The 18203-nt window shown below is 47.6% G+C and overlaps 2 protein-coding genes across 2 annotated transcripts in view; one reads left to right on the top strand and one right to left on the bottom strand.

The window, feature by feature from the left end:
- The window catches only part of LOC127208376 (synaptosomal-associated protein 47-like), a 104999-nt gene that overhangs the window by 49807 nt on the left and 36989 nt on the right, over positions 1-18203 (top strand). The gene's annotated exons all lie outside the window — the stretch shown is intronic.
- On the bottom strand, positions 7017-11937 carry Jmjd4 (jumonji domain containing 4). The gene is made up of 6 exons (XM_051167827.1): positions 11591-11937; positions 11264-11429; positions 9362-9496; positions 8928-9195; positions 8031-8177; positions 7017-7809 (listed from the first exon to the last, which is right to left on the bottom strand). The coding sequence occupies exons 1-6, from the start codon at positions 11853-11855 to the stop codon at positions 7510-7512; spliced, it is 1281 nt and encodes a 426-aa protein (XP_051023784.1). The 5' UTR covers positions 11856-11937; the 3' UTR covers positions 7017-7509.

The raw sequence follows: 18203 nt of genomic DNA, 5'->3' as shown, positions 1-18203 counted from the left end.
CAGCTGATATCAAAATCCTCAGCAGCATCTGGGTGTGGTGGTATACGCTTTTAATCCCCCAAATAGGGAGGCAGAGACAGGAGGGTCTCCGTTAGTTTGAGGCCAGCCTGGTCTACATAGATCCAGGACAGCCAGGGATATATACAAGGAGGTCTTGTTTAAACAAAGAAACAACAAAAAACCTACAAAATCTTCAGCATCACCCATTCTTGCCCCTGCGGACTAAGGTCCTATTTTGCCACTCTAGGAATGTGGCTATTCAAAGCTTTAGACCAGGTACCCGCAAAACTATCAATATGTGATGTGCGGACATCCTTTCCCACATCCCATAGGATTGCACATACCAAAATTACAAGGCTTAGCACCTTCTTTATAGGTCAGTCTCATTTTACAACTGCAAGAGATTGGACACCAGAACTGTAAATCCAAATGTTACCTCTAAATATACATACTTCTTAGGGAAGGTTTTTAGAGCAAATCAGCTTCAGAGGTTGCCGGAGTCCAGCTCTGGATGAGGGTCGGGCCCCGAAGAAGGGTGTATGTATGAGTGACAAGGGAAGAAATAATAAGACACAGGACACCATTCAATTCTTTTGATGAGAGATGGGACAGAGAGGAAGGCTTTACCTGCTCTGACAACTTGTGTCTCTTGTAAGTTTTATTTATACACAAAATCATTTCCTTAAAAACTTTAATCATTGATGACGCAGCTTGAAATCTTTTTGGTTACATAAGTGTATAGGAACAAGGGGAACAAAGCAAGCAAACAGCAAATTTCCTGAGAACTCAAAATTAGCTTTAGGATAAAATCAGCTTTCTTTTAACTTAAAACTTTCTTCCTTGTGATTGGTATCATAAAGCCTTGTGGTTACAAAAGGTATTAAACAAAGTGACTCTATTTGATTTTGTTTTAAGGTGGCATATCCTTAATAGATCAAAGATCAATCCCTCTACTTGGTACCCTAAACTTGTCTTCCTGACCCTTAATTAATCCTTTCTTTTCCTATTTCATATTTAAAATAAATCTATCATTTAAAAATATTATATAGCCTTTTTACTTGGAAACAGCTTGTTCTTTTGTCTTTCCATAACATCAGGAAAGTCCTGGCCTGTCAATGCTTACTCAGAAGTTCACTGAGACAACATGCCTGGAACTTGCTCTGTAGACCAGGCTGGCCTCACATCCAGAGATTCCCCCTGCCTTTGCCTTCCACAAGTGATGGGATTGAAGGTGTGTGCCTCCACCACCACCTGGCTAAAATTACTTTTAATTATGTGTATGTGTGTGTCTACGTAAGCACATGTACCCTTTGTGGCCAGAGGCCAGGGGACTAAGGTCCCCTAGAACTGGATCTACAGTCAGTTGTGAGCCACTGTGTGAGTGCTAGGAATCCAACTTGGGCCTTCTAGAAAAGCAGAACGTGCTCTTAGTCACTAACTCACCTTTCTAGCCCCTGCCAAGTGTTTTTTTAAATATGTGCCTTTAAAAAACAAACTATAGTCATTGATGTGTTAATAACACAAATGGATTTTACAGTAACATTTCCATCCACACATCATGAATTGATCTTGTCATCTCACCCTTCTAACCTCTCTTCCGGCACACTTTCCAGTCCCTAAGAATCTTGCTTTCGGGTCATTTTTTTGTTCTACTGCCCATTTATGAGAGAAAGCATGAGATGCCATTTGGTTTAATGTATGGCTTTTTTCTTTTCACTTAACTGTCTTCTGGGTTACATTTACTTTCCCCCAAATGAGAGGATCTTAGCCTTGTCTACACCGAACAGTACTCTGTTGTTTACCTGTACCTCTCCTGCAGAGGCCCGACTTTCTCCCTTTCTCTTGTCCATCTCCCTTCTGGCAGCTGCTGAGAGTTACACTTTGATCATCCATCCATCCATCCATCCATTCATTCATTTATGCTTTTTCAAGTTGGAAATTGTCACTCCTGTCAGAGAAACTGAACAAATTAAAAATGAACAATTTCCCTGAGATTCTTCCTCTCACTCAGTGAACTGTGGTCTATACCATCATAGACACAGGTAAGAACACCACCTGCACGTCAAGACGAAGCCCAAGAGAAGGGCCCCAAATACAAAGTAAGGCGCCTAGCCTGACTCTGACTCATGACAACTCATGCAAACAAACGGGAGATGCAAAAATTACAGCGCTCACCTCAAAGGAAGAGATCATTCACCCTGCAGCTAAGTGAGTGATTGTGGCCCGAACAAATGGACTCAGGTCACCCAGAATGCCATGTTCCAGTGTGGTGTCAGCGAGTTTTTATAGCAACAGCACAAAGGGAACCACACACCAAGACTCTTCATAAATAAGTCTGGGAGAGTACAGAGTTCCACATAAATATAACTGATAATGAGAGCTATTTAGGAAAGGCTACGAGGACTACCACCCTGCAGAGGCCACAGCAGCCTTACACAAAATGCAGGTGCCACAAAAGGGCTTGCTCCAACTTTTTAATCTTTGACTCACACTAATCATATTAATCCTTATAGCCATGAATTGTTTTTACAAACTGTCATACATTAATTCTTACCCTTTTGTCTTTAAAAAATGCATTGTCTTGGGAAAGCAAGTCCTCAATAGTTCCTGCTTCACAAATATGTCGGTCAGAGTGAGAAGGCCAAAGATGATGTGCAAAAACATTTTAGAGTTATGGGTGACTCTCCAAGCAGCAAACTGTCTTTTTTTTTTTTTTTTTTAATTTGGAAGCTGTTAACCTGCACTTCCTGTTCACTCGGGTAATTAATTTTACTCCTTCTCAAGTCTCTGATGGGGTTGAAGACCAAATAGTTTAGTTTCACAATTAAACTTAGTTGTTTAGGGCTTATGATGTTTTTAGGTCTGGATAGATGTTTCAAGTTGATAGAGATGAGATGTGATAGATATTGAGCTACATTCAGAATTTTAGACTCACAGAGACAGGAAAATGTTTTCTTCAAGGTTGCCAAATACAAACAGTCAAAACACTATGAATGTAACATGAATACAATTCCTGGTTGTTCTGTGGTTCTTGCTGCGTGTAGTTTATTTTATATATGTGTAATGTATATGTAAAAAAAGAAATAACTAATAAAAAGTAATTTTTAAAAAGTGCCTCGTCTCACATGCACACCTAGCTTACATGGCAGGATCAGTCCTCTGGCAAGTCTCTGGTAGTCCCATGTACTTGTTATTCTTTGGAGAATGTCTGTTATTTAGGCTGACAGCTGTTTACGAGCCCAGCATTCCTGAAGGAGCCCGACTTTGATCGTGGAGTATTTCCTTATTCTCTATTCGCATGGCTCTGCAATCTCAGCAACTGGTAGAATGAGTTGGGCAGTGACTTTAGCTCTGGTTTCTTGAGTTCAAGTTAAGATATCTCTGAAAGTTTGGTATAAATTACTGGCATCTTCAGAAGCTTTATATAAATTACCAGTAGTTTCTAAATATGAGCTTCTGTGTACAGATGTTTTATTTTAAGCAGTTTTACTTGCAGGTCATTTTACCCTATCTTCCTCTGGTCAGCTTTGATAACAGATATGATCCTCCACGTTTGCTGACTTCATGTCAGTTGTCTGCTCGGCACTGCTCACAGGACTGTCTTCTAAGCTGATGGCGATGACCTCTCTTTACTTTCTGATACGGTTTCTTTCATTTTTAAAAATCTCAGCCAGCCTAACTGTAAGTTTTCAATTTTGCTGCTCTTAGGAAAGAGGCAGTAGGACAGGAGTGCCTAAGATAGGCAGACTAAGCCTATTTTCTGCAAAAAGGCCAAAACCATAAAGACTCTGCTGTGGCTTGAGTGTGTTGGGCCTAACTACTGATCTAAGGGAGTGCTGGCTACTAAGAGACATTTCAACTGGAGTAAGAAGGGAGAAAGCAGCCCAGTGTGGTGGTACATGCCTGTAATCTCAACACTCAGGGAGATCTCTGTGAGTTCGAGGCCAGCCTGGTCTACAACATGAGTCCAGGACAGCCAAGGCTACTATCTTGAAATGAAAAACCATCTCAAAAGAACAAATCAAGGACTAGGAGGGGAAAGCGGGGTGGGGAAGAAAGAGCCAAGTGACTCACTTCTAAGCTGATTGTTACAGACACAGCCCATGGACATTCACTACAATAACTAATTACATTTTCCTTGAGATAGGCTTACAGAGCCTAGCTTGTGCTAGTATCCTCCCCCTGCCCAAAGTGCCAGGGTTACAGATGTGTGCCAGTGTTGACAGCTCATTGGGTTTTTATAAACCAACCTTTGGCTTTACTGTTATTCTCTATTGCCTTTTATTTCAAAGATTTCTGCTGGTTACTTCTTTCTTACTGTGTAGATTCTGTTTCTTGCTTACTGATTGAAGACCTGTTCTTTCTGAAGTACTGCCAGCTTGTCATTTTCCCCTAGGTACTGCTGCAGCTGCCTTACTAACAGTTCCTATATTGTCTCTTCATTTTCAGTACTCTCTGGCGTATTTTTTAAAAATATTTATTTACAGCAGCTGGAGAGCTGGCTCAGCAGTTAAGAGAACTTGTTGTACAGGGCCCAGCTTCAATTCCCAACACCCACAAGGAGGCTCACCACTTCCTTAAGCACCAGCACATGTAGTGTACAGACACACATACAGGCAAAACACACATACACATAAAATAATAAAATCGAAAATAAGTTTTAAAAGATGTATTTACTATGTATACAATGCTTTACCTACATGTATGCCTGCACACTAGATCTCATTGTGATCCACCTTGTGTTTGCTGGAATTGAACTCAGGACCTCTGGGAGAATAGTCAGGGCTCTTAATCTCTGAGCCATCTCTCCAGCCCCAAAGGTTTACTACTACCACCACCACTACCACCACTATTATTATTATTATTAGGTTTTTTGAGACAGGGTTTCTCTGTGTAGCCTTGGCTATCATAGACTTGCTTTGTAGATCAGGCTGGCCTAGAACTCACAGTGATCGCCTGCCTCTGCCTCCCAAGTAAAGTGTATTTTTTATATTTTACATATACATTTATATCATTACACTTTTATACCCTTAGATGTTTGTTCTAATGTCTGTCTTGATTTATTATTTTACCCTCACATAACTGGGGTGTTCATCTACACGTGAGTTCTACAAATATCTGTTATCTAGTTGCAGGCTTAGCTAAGGATTGTGCCATGTGGCGATCATCCTACCATGTGGGAGAATGAGGTGTGAGGATTCCTTCAATGCAGAGTTGAGGCCTTTCTTGGGCTCAGATTAGGATGCTTTCCTGTCATAAATGCTTTACAAGTGTTGGGATAACTAGGTGGAGGATACTTAACTGTCAATCCAAATCATCTTTCAAAAGATGCTATTTGTTGCGAACAGCAGTGTCACAATGGGCACACATGTGTCAGTAAACTAAGGCTGTGCCCATGGCAGCTCAGGAAACAGGAAGTTGCAAAGATAAAATAAGGAGATGATAGAAGATATCAAGAAACACTAATTTTTGGTTACAAGGATTAGCAACAAGAGCAGCACCAACCCAAGGCTGGACAGCCAGCTGCCTTAAAACGTGGCAGCCCTGGTACAAGCTAGGGTTTTGGCACTCTGTGAGGTACTCACGCAGCCTGGAGAAGTTCCTCCACTTTGACATGGATTCCAGGGTTCAAGCTTGTGAACAGATTTGCACAGCAAGCACCTTTACCTGCAGAGCCTGTTAGCACGGGCCCTCTGTTTTGTTAATCTGGCTGGGGACTGTATTGTTTTTTTCTAATTATGATGGTCACAGGACTATAGTAGCTAGTGTCTGTCACACATGGACCAGGGTGTTAACTTTTCTGAATCCTCTCTGGAGTAAAGGAGGTACATTAAGTTGCTGGGCCACTTGAGTGAAATGTCTCCACATAGATAAACCAGGGCCCCAGATACTACACCCCTGGCCAGGAGCTCAGAGGAGCCTGGGCAAGCTTATCTGCTTGGCCATGTTTGAGGACTCCTTGGGATGATGCTGGTATAGATCTGAAATACCAGGTGCTATCACTATTTAGCTGGCAAATGGCTTGAAGGTATTCATAAATAAATACTTTTCTTTCCATTGAGTCTACGTCTAACACCAAGAGCTTTCCTCCTGGCCACTGAGCTCCAACAACTCCCCAGGAGTCCCAACCAAGAGCAGACCTGCTCCTTGTGGCAGGCAGGGCAGAAAGATAGGTGTCTCTGCCCCAACCCAAGTACTTACACTTACCTAGCCTGTGTAGAACCTGCAGCTCACAGGGTAAATTAGCATTAGTGCCACTCTGCAGATCACCACCAGTTGTGTCTTGAAAAGTGTCAGCACTCTAAGCCTCAAGTGGCTCCTCTGGAAACATTTACAGGCCGTACCCAGAGGGATTTCTTATGAGTGACAGGGTGTGTCACTGGCACCAGGCCCTGCATAAAAGCAAGGCTGTGGCCAATTCTGTTTATAATCTCTTTCTCCCAGAGTCCTCACCTCAGACCATGAAGGCTGCAGGTTTAGGCTAATCTTTCTACAAGGATGTCTACAAGTCCAGTGCTACTTACAGCTGTGCCTCATCGTGGTGGTCTATCCTGGGGCCCGGAGCAAGCAGCTGGCTCTCACACAGGCTGCACACCCGTGCCCTCATCTGCAACTAAAAACAGCACAGAGAACACGGTGACATGCTGGCCCCAGAAGTACAGGGGATCATGTGGACTCACGCAGCCCATTGAGCAATGGCTAGTCTCCATCTCAGACTCAGAGCACATTCAGGGGCAGTGAGTGCAGCCATAGGAGGCACTGATTAGCCAGGGCCTGCAGGCGACTGTGTACACCTGTCTTTTCTGCAGGGCTCCCTGCACTTCTGCTTTGGGTCTGGCACTATGCCCACTCAGGCCGCAGATTGGCTAGAATAGGAGGCCAGGCCTTGAAGGAAGGCTGTGGGGAAGAAGACGACTTGGCCTTCAACCTGCAGCAGCCATCTCCATCCTGGACCAGTGCCTCAGTTTTTCAGCCACTGAGCACTGTGTTTCCAGCCACAGGGGGATAGTACCCATTTTAGGAAGTCCCTGGTTCACTCCTTCTAGTACAGTTGGAGTCTGGAGCTCCCAGGACAAAAGTAGAAGACAGAGAGGCTTGGAGTGTGACTGCAAATGTACATATATATTTATGTCCCAGGTCACACAGGGACACCTCCAAGGTAAGCAGATCGGATGTCCATCACTCAGGAGTCCTAGAAACACTAGGAGAGACAGGAACGGTCCAAGGAAACCTGGTTTCATGATCACTACTCAATTCAAGTTCTTGGCAGGCTTGCTATATGCCAGACAGATGAACATCCCTCTAGCCACCATTTTGTCTGGACCATCCTCAAGATTCAGGGCCTAGATACTGGGAAACAGCATAGGATGGGCAAGACTATGTCTGCCCACCCTGCTGAGGTGCACCTACAGGCTTGAGGCCCATCCTAGGCCTGAGGGGAGCGCACCCTGCATTTCCTGGGGCAAGAGGCTGCCCTCTGCTACCTTTCTTCATCTTGATCTGCAGCTACTAAAAAGCCTCGGCAGCAGCCACAGCATCCTCGAGTTGCTGCAGCAGCTCCTTGGGCTGTGGTGAGAATGTGCTGGTGTCCACCCTCTGAAAGTCAGGATGTGCAACCACAGAGGCCAGCACATCTGCAAGGCGGCCAACATCAAACGCGGCCTGCTGTAGGCCCAGTCCTAGGCTTGTGCTGTTTCCTGTCCCCTCCTTCACTCCTTGCCTCAGGACCAGGAACCTCTTCTCAGCGATGACCTTGAGGAAATGGTAAAACTCTTCAAAATTGATCCCGGTGCAGGACTTCATGATGACCTGGGCCAAGAGGAAAGGGCAGGTAAGGCCTGGGGCACATCCACTCGGACTGCTCTGTGTACACGCTCCCTCCCACACACCCGCGGGTCAGGGGCTGAGACGGACCCAGAGACAACGGTACCAAGCCAGGACAGCGGCCAGGAGGGCCTGAGTCCTGAAGCCTGGCCCTGGCACCTGTACCGGACTTAAAGCTGACTCAGCGTGAGCCAGCTGCTTCCCACCTGGCAGTGTTGGTGCCAGTCAGGCATGGTGTCTTTCCACTCTGCAACCTCATGTTGCACTGCCTGGAGCTCTTGCTGCAGGAAGTGCCACATGTTTGCCACGTTGCAGCCATTGACCCAGTTGTGGTTGATAGAGATGGTGTCGTCCTGGAGGGCAGAAGACAAGCTGAGCTGAGGCAGTAGCAGGCCTCCCCTTGGGTGAGCAAATCAAATCCCATGCCATGCTCACGGATGGGAGTGAGCGCTCTGGCAGCGGGACATCATCTAGAATGATCTGAGAAGATAATCACTGAGGAACTGTCTACAGTGGATAGGCCTGTGGGGAGACTGTTTTAATTGATGAGGGAAGAAGACCCAGCTCATGGCGTAGCACCATTCCCTAGGCAGAGGGAACTGAACTGTGTAAGAGTAGGGAAACTGAGCCGAGCAGTAAGAAAGGAAATGTGTGTATTCTTTCTCTATTCTTCACTGTGCATGAGATATGGTTTGTCATTTCAAGTGCCTGCCTTTACTTCCCCTGTGATAGGCTGTAATCTGGATGGAGTAAACCCTTTCTCTCCTAAGTTGCTTTTCACCAGAATATTTTATCACAGCAATGACATAGTAGGCAAAACCAGAAAGCAGACACTCAGCCACTGTAGCCAGGAAATGTGGATCCCATCATGTGATGGCCTAGCACATTGGGATGAGAGCTAGAACCTCATAGACCCATGGCAGGAAGCAGGTTTGAATAGGGAAAAGGGTTAAGTTCTCATTAGGCTCATATGCAGCTCTCCCACCCTATCCTAGCCTTTACAGGAGAATTTTATTGCCTCTTTCTAGAGGCAGCTGGAATGGGAAGGGAGGCAACGGAGAGGGAAGGAGCCTGGCAGAGGAGGGTCATGTGCACTGCCTTACCAGGTTGTATACTTGATGGTGCCACCCGCTGGGCACAAACACCATCTCACCAGCCTCCTGTATGACTTCAAGGGGTAGGCTGTCATGTTGGATCCTGGGATACAGGCGGGTGTCCAGAAGCTCAGGGGAAGTCACATCATAAGGCAGGCCACCATGGCAGTCCCGAAGGGCTTCCTCGTGCCCTGGTGGGAAGAACAACCATTTCTTCCTCCCACAGATGTTGACTGACCAGCTATAGGAGCGGAAGATGTCTGCATGGAACGGAGACCTACAGCGAAGGCTTTTGGTTTGTGTCTTGTGGAATGCTGCATGGACCCTGGGTTTTTTGTTTTGCTTGTTTGTTTGTTTGTTTGAATATGACTTTAGGCAATGCCCCAGATGGTCACACCTCCCACCTCCCCTTCACCAGGTGCCCAATTCCCTTCGGTCATTACCAGGTGCCTCTGGGGCCCATATAGACAAAGCGGTAGTCATCCACATTGAGGACGTCCCAGAACTCATTCAGCCAGTCTGAAGAGAAGTACACAGGCAGCGTGAATATGTCTTCCAAGTCATCCACCAAAGAGTCTCTGAGGAAAGCACAGGAACTACAGCACTAACCCACCCTGTGCCCCACCCTAGCAGACCCACCCACATTTAATGTGGCCACCTAACATCACCCAGACTTCTTGTGGGCTTCTTGACAGCTGCACATCCAGAGGACCTGAGCTGAACCTCAAATTGCTCAAAGAGAATGCTAAAGGTAAGATGACTCGGGGGCACCCTGCATAACTACTCCCCTCAGGCAGTGGTACTGGGCCTCTGACACCTGGCGAACAGCATCCTAGTTCATACGCACGCGTCTCCTGCTTTTCTTCACTAATACGAGAGAGTCTAGAGGTGCCTGGCAACTCCAGGCTGCAGCCCCAGGTGTGAGAGCCCTAAGACCCATCAATGGGCCCCCAAACACTGGATCATATTAATACCACCCTCAGGGAAGGCAGAACTCAATCAACATCATGCTGGAAACACTTCTAGTCTCATGTGCCCATAACTCCCAACAAGAGACAGAGAAAGCAACAAGTTATCTGCAGCTCCCCAAACATGAGGACCCCCTGCCATGGAGACTCTGCTCAGGCTTTGCTCCCCCTGTGGCCTCCTGATTATGCCACTCCAGACATTCTGCCCTTTTTGGTTCCAGGGTATTCCAGAGAAAAGTACAGTCAAACACTGGGTTTCGAATGAATAATTTCCTAGCATAAATGTGCCAGTGTAATATTTGAGGACTATTCATACCAGAATAAACAAAACAAAACAAAACAAAAACGACCAAAGAAATGTTTATCTAAAATTCCAAACTAATACACACAACAGAGTGGACCCATCAGTCTGTTTCTGCCATGTCCAAAACCAGGACCACTGTCTGGTCACACTTCACCAGCTCTTGCTTAAGTCAGCTCTAGGCCCAAGGAAGGAGTACGGCGGCGTAGCTGGAGGCTGGTGGAGCTCTTGTACCTGGTCAGTTGTGGGAACCACAGGGGCCTGAATCCCATCCCACTCTACAGTTCTGGGCCTTATTTTGCACCCAAGCGATACAGGAACTCAACTGTTCACGGCTCACTCAGTGTTACACTGTGCCTTCTGCTGGGGGTCTAAATACAACTGTCTGTGTTGGGAAAGCAGACCAGGCAGAGGAAACTCACACACCTAGGGTGAGCATCGTGGTAGCCAGGTGGTAGATGCAGCCAAAACCCCTGAGATGTAGGAGGTTGCCTGTTCATGATGGGCTTATATACTGACATGTCCAAGGGCAAAATACATATTTTTAAAAGTATGAACAGCAAGTGTTTGGATGTTCAAGGCCTTAGCATTCCCAGTTCCAAAAAGAAAAGAGCAGCAGTGTGCCCAAGTGCATGACCACCCGAGATTAGCACACCAGCAGAGCACACTGTACAGGTGTGATCATGTCAGTAGATCTATGGGTTGGATGGGGGTTAATGGCTTCATGACGCTGTCCATCACTGCGACAGAAGACAGGTCACATATAGCTACCCTGGGAAAACAAAAGTCAAATTTACAAGTAGTTTCTGATAAATTATGTGTGCCAACTACATGAGCCAATTGAAGCCAAACTAAAGTATGAATTCAGGTTTATTGGGGGCATCTCTTAGGTGGGTTCACCCACCTCACAGGAGGGGGGTCAGTGAAGTGGACATGCAGTGGGAGACAGAAAAGCTGGAGGGGGAATATGCAGAGAGATAGGAGAGAGGAAATGCTGAGACAGGGGAGGGGGAGAAGGAGAGGGGGAGAAAGAGATCACCAAAGCTCAATGGCTATACACCTGCCTGCCCTATTACCTGCACAGGTGCCAGTCCTTGAGGTAGAGGCAGCCCCGCGGAGAAGAACAGCCTCCACGGTTGTACTCTTTCCAGTAACTGACATAGTCACGGAAGGACATGTGCTCCTTGGGGTTTGAATTGTATTCCCGCACTCCACAGTTAGCAACCGGTACAACGACATCGCCTGCACCGAGAAGTTAAACACAGAAGTGGCAGGGTCTTACGTAGAGTTCACCCTCTTGGGCTCCGACCACCCTCTCGACGAATTACCCAGATGCCACTCGTCTGTCCGGCCCTGGCCGCCCTCCCATGCCGGGTTTAAGCTTCCTGTCTGCGCCCTCCTACCATACTTCTGCAGCAGGTAGTCGAAGTCAGGCTTTCCCTCCGACGTCACCCAGCGCCGCCGGCTGCCCCAGTCCTCGGTGAAGGAGCCGGAAAACACGCAGGGCAGGTTAGGCAGCAGGAAGCCCTTCACGAAGTCGGCGTAGGAGAAGGCAGCCGGCGCCTGAATGAAGGTCACACTACTGGGAGCGGGCCCACCAACGCCAGGAACTCGGCCTCCGAGGTCCCGGTAATGCTGCTCCGCAAAGGTGCGCGTCTTCCGATCCATGCACGGGGGAACCTGACCCCGGACGTCAAGTCCCGCTTCTCACTCCGCTCCAAATGGGGTGGGGTGGAGGACGAGAAATCCCCTAAAAGCAGGTCGGAGCAGAAACCACGGTGAGGGAGCCCGGAACCAGAAACCCAAAGGAGCGACATTCCAGCAGGAACTCAAGCCTTGGCGCTCCCAGGATTTGCCAGTGCGCATGCGCCACACCTGGGCCGGCCCTTCCACGCAAGCGCAGAAGCTCTCTACCCCGGGGGGCGGCGGGGCACCGGCTTTCCAGCTTCTGGCGTCAGTGTTTGGTGGTCCCGTGGCGCGTGCCAGTGAGTCTTCTGCCTGCTCCTCTTGCCTCAGGTGAGCGGTAGTGCTAAACGCGCTGTTAGGCAGTACTCGACATCGTCCGGGAGAGGAGGTGGACATTAATCCCAAACCTCAAAGGATGACAGGGTCCTGAGAGTTGGTGGGGCGCCAAGCGGAAGATAAGGGTCCGCGAGGCGTGGTGAGGTTCCGGAGTCTCCAGGAGGAGGAACTTTTCCAAGGATTATGGTGTTTACTTAGATATATTACAGGGCAAAATAAAAGGGAGCAAAGTGAGTTTTGGGAAATTCTGAGGTTCACAGAGAGAGTATGCATTGGGAAAAGGGGCGGGGTAGAAACAGGAGGCTGAGGGTTGTTCTAACTCGCCCATTGTGGACCTCACTGTGACCCTTGTGGTCAAAGTATGGAACTCTGTTGAGGAGGTCAGGGTAGAGATGACAGCTCATGGAGCAATTTGAGTGGAGACAGTCCCTTACTCACACCTGGACTCATGGTGCACACCTGTAATTTCAGCGTTGGGGATGTTGAGGCAGAAAGAGCGGAGGTTATAGGCAAACCTGAACCACAAAGCAAGACTTGTGATAAAAAGGAAAAAAAACAAAACAAAACAAAACAAAACAGGTTACAATAGCAGCAACAATAAAACCTCAACTCATCCAAAATTCCATGTACTGTTAATCACTAGATCTGGTATTGGGCCTGTTTGTCCAGGTATACCTGGGGATATACATTTTATTCCTGTTGCCTCCTCCTTCTCCCTGGGGTTCTTTTCCTACCTTGACAGTATGCTATATTTGGAACAAGTTTTTAAATCTTTAATCTTCCTGGCATGTAATTCTTAAAATTGTTTGGCTGTTTAAGCTAGTAAATGCCATTTTCCACTCTAATGAGCCTAGCACCATCCAACAACGTCTAGGGTAAATTCCAAGTGGAGCTGGTCACTGAAAGACCCGATCAGGACCAGAGGGTGGGGACTGTCAGCCCAGCCCTCAGCTTCTAGACTGAAGGTTGAGTGGGTCATCAATGGCCAGTGTCTAATCAGTCATGCCTATAGAAGGGAATGTCCATAACATCCCTAGAAGACTCATTCAGGGGATCCTGGAGGTTGTGCCTAGGGAGAGCAATGGCTGGGTTGTTGTATACTCAACTTCTTGGGTCTTTCTGTATATACCCCATGCAGTGTCATTTATAATAAAATAGTAAACATAAGTTGGTGCTTCTCATGAGCTTCTAGGGGAAATCCAAGTTCAGGAAGATCCCTGGGACCTTGATTTATAGTTGCTGGTCATCAGAAAGAGGGGTGACACAACCTGGGCTTGCATCTGCATTGAAGTAGGGACATGTTGGGAGATGGAACCCCAACCTTGGGATGAGAGGTAATCTTAAGGCTGACATTATCAGACTGAATGGATTAAAGGATGTTCTTCTTCTGTCCGCTGCTGAGGACTTTGTAGGGTCCTAGAATTCTGTGCTTTAATGTGAGAATAGAGGTAGTTTGTCATTCCATAAAAGTATGAAACCCAAACAGTGATTGCTTCTCTTATTATTGATTTTATTTACTTTATATCCTAAGCGTGCCCCCCACTTCTCCTTCCAGTCCCACCCTCCCTCATAGCAATTTCTCCTTTACTTGATGTCCTTGAGAAACGGGTCAGGGTCAGCAGGGATATACGCTGTCAAGATCACTGGGGCAGCCCTGCCCCTGATACAGTCACCAGAACATGACCTCCGGTGCCCTATTTCAATTAGTGCTGTAACTTTCATCCTCACATGATGGCTGGCCTCTGGGTGTTAGTAAGAGCGTCAGATATGTGAGGCCTGGAGAGAGGCCTGAAACAAGGTGTGTGTCCATGGAGTTCCCCAACTGGGAAGTGAGGTGATGCAGATCCTCAGCCACACACAGACCTATGGAAACTGCGCATCCTGGGCAGAGCCACCCCAGAAGCAAACAGGAAAGGCTGGAGTTGGCACTGTGGAGGAGATGAGGTGGAAACAGAGGACAGTCTTACTTCTCTCTAGAGCCTGCCCTGCTCTAGCTGTGGTGTTTGGTTGAAACCCCCTCAGACAGCATGGCTGCGCCTCCCAGGGAAGGAATGGGAACTTGTGAGGGAGTGGAAAGAGGGTCTGCTCCAGAGTAGGGGCAGGTGCTGGAAAAAGCCAGTCCTGCCGCCCCCGCTCACACACACTGCCCCACTGTTCCCCTCTCAGCCCTGGAGTGGAAGGTGTGCAGCGTCACGTGTTATGTTACCTTGGAAATTAACTAAAAGGAGGCTGTTTACTTGCTGTTGAGCTTTTCTCAAGGGCACATGCGTGATGGAAATGCTGAAAGAGAGCCATTCTGTCAACCCCAGTGTGTTAGGAGTCACAGTCAGTGACGTGGGCCTATTCCCGGAGAACGTCATTTATGTGAATGAGCTTGACACCCAGGGATGTCTGCCATGCCTTCCCAAAGCAACTGTGCCTGTTACTTGTAGGGTCCCCTCGGGGCTACTACTCTATTACCTGACCTGGTGGAGGCCGATTATAGCCTTACAAAGGCAAACGTCACACGGAGAACTCAGAAGCCGTGCATCAGTCAGGCTCATTTACTGTGTGTGCACTGTGTGTCCATGGCGGGCACAAGGCTCACTTCTGGGAAGGCCACCTTGGTGCACAGGTTGAGTTGGCTTCGGGAGGCTCTCCAGAGAGCTGGGGTGGCCAGCATTTGGGAAGGGTAAAGGAGCTTGTAAGTAGACGGTTTAAGGTGGGGAAGCAGTTCAGATCAGGACAGCGAGGAGCCTCAGAATGAGGCATTGGAGTGGGCGTGGCTGGGATTTGCTCTGATTATGTGGAAGGGTCTGCTGCTTATGATTTGTTTTGCAGTGTCCTTTCCCACTCTCCCAGAACCCGAGCCTCCCATGTGCTTGTTGACAAAGTTAATGGGATTGGCTACAAACTGTAGCCTTTGCCCAGTTGACAGAATTTTGTAGATGAAGTTCACTCACGCTGGTTATGAGTTATCTGTGGTTGTTAGTGACAGTGACAAAGACCTACAGCCCCAGGCCTGAAGCACTCACCACGTGGCCCTCACACCAGGTCTGTGTGCCTGGTGCAGAGAAGAGTGAAGTCAGTGATGCTGAGGATAGGGATGGGTGGAGTCCCTGTGGAGGGTCTGGCTTCAAGGAGCAAGAGCCCCTCCTTAGGACTCAGTGGGAACAGTGTCCATCTAGGCAGGTGGGAAGGCCATGGGGGCTAACCCTGAATGGGCAGCTTCTGCTGCATGGGCGGGAACGGTTTTCTCCTTCTGCCCTTCCACTTAATATCTGTTTATTTTGGCTTTCTGTAAAAGACATCCTGGAAATCTGTGTGGGAACAGATGTGGCCACATGTTTCTCCTTTGAATTTGTGAAACATGGCACACTTCTTGTACTTATCGTCTGTGGTGTCATGGTGACAAGTGCTTGCTGTTCCTCCCCTCCGCTTTTGGTTTTCTGTCCTAGTCTCTTTGTACGGTAGAATGAGTTAGAGCTGGTACTGATCTGAGGTCTGTTAGTTATTTCACCAGCGGGTACACAGAGGTCCAGGAGGTGAGGTAACTTTTCCCACGTCGTAAAGCTGTGGTGGAGCTGGAGGAGCAGCTGCCGGAACCATGGCAGCTTCTTCCTTTGCTTCTGGGCTGCTAGGTGTGGGGACTTTCTGGGGAATGTGGGGACAATTTTGCTGCCCACTCATGGAGTACCTGCCAGTGCTCTGCTCAGAGAACAACCTTGTGGAGCAGGTGACTGATGACACAAAGTTTCTATGGTGTCTCACAATGCAGTTGTGTGTTACCCTGTTTCCTCATATATGATTTCTGAAATCTTGTGTCTTCTGTTGTTCAGCAGCCCCTGGGTAGCTTCAGGGTGGAGTTGGTCATTGAAAAACTAGGGCAGGATGAGAGGATGGAGAGTTCAGTACTATCTGTCTATCTATCTATCTATAATTTATTTATTCAGTATTGTGCCTGCATGAGTGCCTCCACATCAGAAGAGGGCACCAGATCTCATGTGTAGATGGTTATGAGCCACTATGTGGTTGCTGGGAATTGAAGTACTCTTAACCTCTGAGCCATCACACCAGCCTGGGGAGTTCAGTCTTATTCTCAGGCTCCAAGCAAGGAAGAGGGCAGAAGGCTGAGCGGATTCCAATGGTGTAGTGGTTGAGTCCGTCACTCCATGTAATGAAGCCTCCATGGGCCGATGTCACCTAGCCAGCCAGGCGTCCTCGTTCCAGGGAGGCCAAGAAAGCCTCATCCCTCTTCATCCCTGGCCCTGGGTATTTCTTCAATTACGTAATACCTTTTATTATTTTTAAAAAATAATTATTTGTTGTGTATATTGTGTTCTGCCTGCATGTATACCTGCACACCCGAAGAGGGAACCAGATCTCATTATAGATGGTTGTGAGCCACAATATGCTTTCTGGGAATTGAACTCAGGATCTTTGGAAGAACAGCCAGTGCTCTTAACCTCTGAGCCATCTCTCCAGCCCTGAAAGACCCTTTATATTCAAATTGTAAACGTAGGTGTTTCCCTGAGTTCTGTAAGCAGGTTAAGAAAATGAATCCAGTCTGAGAAGATGGTGACCCCTAACCTCTGGGCAGTGGGTCATGTGTAGCCTGGGCTTGAGGTTGGCATCTGGAGTGAAGGCGTCTTAGGAGTAAATAAGGTTGCAATGTAAGTGGACCAGAGATACCTAGCTAGTGTCCACATACACAAATGCATTTGCATGTGACAGTACTTTAAGAGAAACTGAGGTTGGGTTTTTCCTTACATGGACCCAGGCATTGAACAAATTATTGTCACTTCAGCAGGTCAGGTTGTAGCTGAGTCATGGGAAGCCTCTTCTGTCCAGGAGGCCGAGACATGGCTGTCCTCAGAGTTGAGTAGTGCTCTGTGTGACTCCCTGCCTGTAACTGTCACCTTAGAAACCATAGCTAGGGGATGGAGAGATGGCTCAGCGGTTAAGAGCACTGACTGCTCTTCGGGAGGTCTTGAGTTCAATTCCCAGCAACCACAACTATCTATAATGTGATCTGATGCCTTCTTCTGGCCTGCAGGTGTACTGGCAGGCATAGCACTGTATACATAATAAATAAATAAATATTTTTTAAAAAGAAAAAAGATCCATGTCTGAACTGAAGGGGTTCCCCTAATTCTGAGAGGTAAAGGCCAGGAACGTTTAAAGCTTTTTGTGTGTGTATGGTGTTTTCCTGCATGTTTGTGCAATTCATGAGTGCAGCACCCTTGGAGGCCTGAAGAGGGCATCACATCCCCTGGCACAGGAGTTCTAGACGGTTGTGAGCTATATTATGGGTGCTGAGAACACAACCTGAGTCCCTTGGGTCCAGTGTTCTTAGACAGCTGAGCCCATGCTCCAGCCCCACCTGTGACTTTCCAGGGTTCAGAGGTCACATGCATGGCTTGGAGCTGCTCTAGCCTGTGACTCTAGTCTTACTGGGGTATAGGTGGGTCTTTTGAGTCATGGAGGGATCAGTACCTGCTCCCTGTGTCTCCTGGCGTTATGGTGGAAGGCTCATCATTGGCTAGAGTTCAGGAACTTGCTGCTTATGCCCCACTGTGGTTTATCCAAGTAGAAGACACTGCCCCTGGTGTGGCCCTGGTGTGCCAGGGAGGGGCTCCTAACGCAGACTGTCCTGCTGAAGCTCTTCCTGAGAAAGACAAAGCAGCCTTCTGTACAGAAGGAAGTATCTCCTGCAGCTGAGAAAATCCCCCTCACTTTTCCAGTGACATCAGGCTGTAAACTTCCTGGCTGTTTCTCATGGAGCTTTCCTGAAGTAAAAGCATGAGGTATTTTATTTTTAATGTGGGGGTTCCCCTTGGTGTGGGCAAGGACAGGTTGGTTGCTAGAAGGCTGGCTCGGGCTCTGCATAGGACATGGCTGTTCTCTGCACCTTGAAGTTATCTGTGATCCTTTCTAAAGAATAACTTTTCCGTATCTTCTTTTACCTGTGATGATGACAGAGTTCTCGTAGCTGGTCAGGCAGCTGTCTTTAAG

Source organism: Acomys russatus, chromosome 25 (genome assembly GCF_903995435.1).
Source record: "Acomys russatus chromosome 25, mAcoRus1.1, whole genome shotgun sequence".
Taxonomy (NCBI): Eukaryota; Metazoa; Chordata; class Mammalia; order Rodentia; family Muridae; genus Acomys; species Acomys russatus.
The sequence above is the reverse complement of the archived record's forward strand: the minus strand, read 5'-3'. Positions and strand labels throughout refer to the sequence as shown.